The sequence below is a fragment of the Gekko japonicus genome, unplaced genomic scaffold, assembly GCF_001447785.1.
Source record: "Gekko japonicus isolate JY-2015 unplaced genomic scaffold, Gekko_japonicus_V1.1 scaffold2289, whole genome shotgun sequence".
Classification (NCBI taxonomy): domain Eukaryota; kingdom Metazoa; phylum Chordata; class Lepidosauria; order Squamata; family Gekkonidae; genus Gekko; species Gekko japonicus.
In genome coordinates this window covers 44,233-50,575 of record NW_015172617.1, presented here as the reverse complement: position 1 = coordinate 50,575, position 6,343 = coordinate 44,233, and the positions used below count along the sequence as shown (strand labels likewise).

The 6,343-nt window shown below is 45.5% G+C and overlaps 1 protein-coding gene across 1 annotated transcript in view; it reads left to right on the top strand.

Annotated features, from left to right (window-relative positions):
- Positions 1-2,272, top strand: part of RIMS4 (regulating synaptic membrane exocytosis 4) — a 118,637-nt gene extending 116,365 nt beyond the window's left edge. The window contains exons 5-6 of the mRNA XM_015421657.1: positions 837-976; positions 2,054-2,272. Of these exons, the coding sequence (XP_015277143.1) occupies positions 837-976; positions 2,054-2,272 (359 nt within the window). The remainder of the gene's footprint in view (positions 1-836; positions 977-2,053) is intronic.
- The last annotated feature ends 4,071 nt before the right edge of the window (positions 2,273-6,343 follow it).

Below are 6,343 nucleotides of genomic sequence, written 5' to 3'. Positions count from 1 at the left end.
TCCTGCCTCCCCCAGCCATTTTCTCAAGTTGATATAACACGGGGTGTGTGTGTGTGTTATTTTCTCATTTTTGATGCTCCAAGCGGAGTACTAGAGAGGTTAGAGTGAAAAAAAATCTCTCCTTATATATAATTGAGTTTTGGTGGGGCCACCGTCCTATGGGGTGGTGAGAAAAAATGTGCTCCCTCAGCCATTGGCCCGTCGGCTACCGCTCAGGGCAACTGGCGTGCCATTGGCTGGGGGGGGGGACGAGCCTCGCCGCCTTGGCCCGCATGGCCCTGGAACAGGCGGCGAGCAGCCAGTGGAGAGACAGATGAGGCCGCAGCGGGTGAGAGGTGCCGAGGCGACTGCGTCGTGCTTCCCTGGCATGGCCTGGGCCGGGCAAGCTGTGCACCCTTCTTCAGGATGTGGGGCGCTCCACCACGTGGAGGGGCTTCACAGCCTTTCGGGGGGAGCAGGCGAGGGGTGGCAGCGACGCTGAGCCGCCCACCGCGGGCACGTTTTCACCACTACCCCCTTCTTCACTCTCCCTATCTCCCTTCATTCTTTCCCTCTCTCACTCTTTCTCCCTTCCTCCCCAACACTTTGACTTCTTCCCCCCCTTCATTCTCCCTCCCTCCCGACATCTCTGCCTGTCTGTCTGTCTGTCTTTCTGACTGTCTGTCTCCCCCCCTCACCCTTCCTCCCATCCTTCCTTCCTCTCTCTCTCTCTCCCAACCCCTCTATCTATTCACCCACCCACCCTTTCTAGGGCTCGTTGTCTTCATCCACAACGGGCTTTGCTCCCTAGTTTATCATAAAGAGAAGCTAACTTTCACCATGCACTTTATTTTCAGCTGCTTACATCAAGGCCTATCTTCTAGAAAATGGGGTATGCATTGCCAAGAAGAAGACCAAAGTGGCCCGCAAATCTTTGGACCCCCTGTACAATCAAGTATTACTGTTCCCAGAGAGCCCACAAGGCAAAGTACTGCAGGTAAGACAGACCTGGGACTGACTACATGCAGACAAAGCAGTTACTCTGCTAGTGAGCCGCAACCCCTCCTGGAGGGCCACAGCCAGGGCTGGGCCCATGGGCACACCATCTCACCTGGAACATTTGTTCAGCCCTCCTAAGATTTTTTTTTAAGCAAGCTTCTTAGGTGTAACAAGACATTTTCCATTTAAGCGATTGGTTTCATGACCTTTGGCTTCCAGGGTGCAGACTTGTTGGAACCATTTCCCTATATTAAGAACTTTTTAAACAGAAATAAAATAATACCTTCAAGGGAAAGTAACATGGCTTACATTTCTTACATTCTTAATGGTGGGCACGTAATTTTATTTCTATAGAGGTGAGAGTGTTGGCTCCTGGAGGCATTAAGTGTATGTTTCTGCTCATTGCTATGCCTCCAGGAAGAAGCCAGACCTTGACATTCTCCAATAGGAACATACAGGTCAGACGAGTGTAATGTTACTCCCCTCCCTCTTGAGCTCTTGCTTGGTTTTCTCTGTGGTTGACATCAGGAGGCAGCCATTTCAGACAGACAAAGAGTTTAATAAATACTTCCTCCTGTGCCCGGAGTTACAGCAAGTCTTTTTTTTGTCCTTCTGGAGGCATGCAAATCCTGGAGGGCCTTCACAGTTTTAAAAGGGGATTTGATAGATTCATGGAGGATAGATCTATCAATGGCTACTAACTGTGGTGACTGAGGGGAACCTCCACATTCAGAGGCACAAAACCTCTGAATCCCAGAGCCAGGAGGCAACATCAGGGGAAGGTCTTGGCCTCTATGCCCTGTTTTTGGCCCTCCAGAAGAACTAGTTAGCCACTGTGTGAGACAGGATGCTGGAGTAGGTGGACCACTGGTCTGATCCAGCACAGCTCTTCATATGTTCCTATATTCCGTTAACCCAAGACTGTCTATTCTGTCTTGGATCAAGGAGTGGTATTGCTCCCAACACTGTTGTGGGAAAGCTCTGTCAAAAGACCCATCCCATCTGCTGTCCCCTTTATTTCACACAGAACTGCTTTTCAGTTAAACACAATCCCCTCCCCTCTTTTGTTTCCAAGGTCATTGTCTGGGGCAACTACGGACGCATGGAACGCAAACACTTCATGGGAGTCGCCCGGGTTCTTTTGGAAGAACTGGATTTGTCAACATTGGCAGTGGGCTGGTATAAGCTTTTCCCAACTTCCTCGATGGTGGATCCTGCTACCGCCCCACTCCTGCGCCAGTCCTCACAGCTCTCCTTGGAGAGCACAGTTGGACCTTGCTGCGACAGGTCTTAATGAGCCAGGAAGTGCTTAGGGGACCGCTTCTGTTTTTAAAATCATGCTGTCAAGGTTTTGTTTGCTGGAACGCTGACCTCAGGCGCGTTGCATCTTAGATCATCCTTGGAGGATCCTGAAGGCGAAGGAGAGCCAAGTAACCTTGGGCAGAAGCCAAGATGGGCGCCAGTGACCCTTCTCCATCCAAGTAGGAATTGCTGCAGGGCACCAGTCCTAATTATGAAACAACACACACAAGACACACCTATTGTTTCACTTTCCCCCCCACTGTCATCCCATCCACACACTCTTGCTTCCGATTAATGTAAAATCTCAAAAGGTTGCAGCATCTGTTTGTTCGTTTTTAACCAGGGAAGATACAAGTTTTTTGAGCTCTTTTACAAAATTTGACAAGATCATTTTTGGCAATTCTTAAATATTCAGAAACAAACATCCAATCTGAAACAAAATAGCAGTTTTGAGGAAACTTTATGAATTTTTGTAAAGTCGGGGGGGGGGGGATAGGAATGGCAACGATTTCTTTAGAGCCAGTTCTATAGATCTGTTTGATCTAGAAATGCCATTGCTGTATTTTTACACTGTGCCAAACTACCAGCAGTGTCTTTTATTATAGGACTTTGACCAACAGTACTGCTGAGGCATTTTGGTTAGAAGTACCCAAAAAGTATACTTGGGTTACATCGGTCGGCTCTAATAGCTAGCAAATGACCTGGATCGTTTCATGGAGAAACACTGAATATGAAATCTTACAGACAGAGGTGAGAGTTGGTAGTCCATTGTTAGATAACAAACATTTGTGAACTTTACACACACATAGACACACACTACAGCATACCTCAGTAGTTGCCCAGCTTCCTCCATCATATTTTTGTCCTACATTTTTGCAGGCATGCTTTAGGTTTACCAGTTCCCACCTTGCAATGTGCTACATTCCTTCGGAATGGTGGGGGTTGAATTGATGTAGCAACACAGTATTTCACTAGAGCCAGCACACTTATGTCATAGAAGGTGGCTTTTGAGAGAGAGAGAGAGAGAAATAACAGGAGATTGAAACTCCATTCTTCACCTGCAGGCTGGATGCAGGACATCTTTGAAGAAAAGGAATGTTTCATTAAGGCTGCTTTATTATTACACAAATAGTGTGCTGCAGTGGAGGAGGAGGAGGAGGAAGAGGTCTGCTTTTGTCCCAGAGCTTAGGCATCGGTGGTAGTGAGTGATCTAAGGCATTTTCATTAGTGACATTAAAGGCACCTCTCATGTGGTTTGTGAATGGGTGTAAAGAATGAGCACAAAGAGTGGACTAACACTGGCATTTCAACTTTCCCACGAGTTGTGTGTGCAGTCTACGAACAGATGTGCTCAGCCTAAAGGGAACCATTGGTCTTTTGTTCCCCACGATTCCCGTAGCGTTGTACACATTCCAGGCTGGGTGGAGAAGAGTGTGTCTTGCACTGCATGAGCGCGAGAGAGGCACGTGATGTTTTCACAGGATGACCTTGACCGCCTTCGTTGCACACCACATCATTGCGGTGAATCATTGCAGATGATCAAAGAATTGTTTTCAGGTCACTTGTGAAAATGCTGTACTCCCTGCAGATAGGCTGTGTGGCTTTGCCTAAAGGGGGGGGGGGAAACTAAAAAGGAAGAGAAGTTTATGTAAATATGTTTATGTTCACCGATGAAGAACATATATTTTGCAATGCAGCTAGGAAGGCAGCAACTGTCCACAGAAAGAGTCCACGTATGGTAGAGGTGGTGGAAAGGGCTGTAGGGTTTTCAAGGCATGGGACATTCAAAGGTGGCTTGCCATTGCCTGCCTCTGCACAAAAACCCTGAACTTCCTGGAGGTCTCCCATCCCAAGCACTAACCAGAGCTGACTCTGATTAGCTTCTGAGATCTGACAAGATCAGACTAGCTTGGGCCATTCAGGACAGGGCCTATGACAGAGGAGCTGTGCAAATTCACTTGGTAGACCTGGTTGCACAGATGAAGTGGCGCCATTTACCTGGACACAGCCAGGGCCCAAGCCCCAAGAGAGCAATTTTAGAAAGTGACTCAGGCCATGATGCTCTATCTGCATTTAGATCAACCTTTTGTACTTTACTAGATGTTTCTCTTGATCCTCATTTCTAATGAACATTTAGCTAGCTAGCTAGCTCTCATCTGTTTTTTTCTGTTGAGTCCCATGTTAATATTTAGGAACTACCTTGGAAAATGGCTTCCTGATCTGTTGATACACAAAACTGAGGTCTATACACAGACTTCCAAGTTAGCATGGCTAAAGCATGAAACCTAGACAGTGGTATGTTATAGATAGCCTTTTTAGTGGTTTTGGAAATAATGACAAGATTACAAAAAAGTAGGCCCAGTAATGAGCTCTGTTAGAAATAAAATGAATATAAATATTAGAATAAGGGAAAGCTAAGATTCTGTTTTTTACGAAGTATATTACATTCATAGACCACTCCAAAGTTGCAGTCTCATTATCCTAATTTCTTCGACGCCTGCAGTTTCAGTATAATTCCCTTTTCCAATTCTGTATTAACGATTTTCTGTATAGTGGCTGAAGGAAGGTAGTTGCATGCAGGTTAAAAATATGTTATTACTCTTTTTTTCTTATTTAAACACACATTGACTGTACTTCAAGATGACACCTCTTCATATTTGTGTATAGGCAATATTGTACAATATATGTATGAACTAGAATAGATTGGAATTAGATTTAGTGGTTGGTAGCATTGACTCTTTTTTGAATAACCTTGTCTTTAAATATAAGGAGAAAAACACACACACACACACAGACATTCCAAACCTGGGACTTGAATTCAAAGATTTTATGTTGTTTGAACCTGTAAATCTGATCTGTCACGTTTTGCGTGCCTCCTGCATTGTGAGTCTCAGTTCTTCCCCAAAACATTTGTAGGTGGAAGTGTGGGAGTAAACATGTCCTTGAATACAGTATCCAGACTAGATTTCACAGATCTGGCAGTTGACTCGAGACACTGGCTGTTTCTGTGAATTGCGGATTCTGCAGTTCTGTGTCCCTATACTATCCCAAACTACAAAAGGGCAAACAGGTTGGGTTTGTTGAAAAGCACATGGAATTAAACAGACCCATCCCCAAACTGCTTATAAACGACTTTTAATAGAAAATATCTGTGACTTTTTGTCAGGTTACTACGACAACAGTTAATTTCCCCTCTTCTTTCTTCCTTTCCTTTTGAACGTAGCACCTGAGATTGTAGCCAAAATCTTTAACCGCATTAAGGGGTGGGTGACTGGATGTCTTGAATGTCCAGAAATGTGTAAACCCTCATATACACTTCCACCTTCTGTTCAATACGTGAAGCTGGCAAAAATTCTGTGACTCCATAGTTAATCACATTTTGTGCTGATGCTGTCAAATGCGTCTTGCTGCTCTTTGAATACTGAAAAGTGAACAGATGTTTGGAATCAGTTTCACTTTTCTGTTCTGATGCCATTGCAGAGCACTGAAATATTTTGAAGCTTGGTTGGTTTCAGGACTGTGTAACACCCCCCCCCCAACTTTTTGAATCACTGTGGGTTCAAATTCACAAGTGATCAAGTTTACTTACTTCATTTCTACCCTGCATATCTCCCTAGAGAGAGCCCAGACTGGCTGACATAATTCTCCTCACCTCCATTTTATCCTCACAACAAGCCTGTGAGGTAGGTTAGGCTGAAAGTATGGGACTGGCCCAAGGTCACCCAACAAGCTTCCATGGCAGAGTCAGGGATTCAAGGCTGAGTGCCCCAGATCCCAGTCGGACACTCTGACCACTACACCATGTTGGCTCTCAAGTTTTGCATTTTTAGTGGCTGAGGCCCAAAAGGCACCTGTGGTCTTCTGTACCTATAGCCCTCTCTCTCCTGTGCCTCCTGAAAACTGCCCTGAATAGTAAGAACATCCTCCGGTGCAGCAATCCATTGTGTGCGAAGATCGGCCACGTGAAGGGGAAATCAGCCTTTCGCATGGGCCCAGTCTGTAAATTGAATGAATTGACTGGACTGTGAATTTGCTTTAAAGGCCATTCTCTGTCACTGTCAGT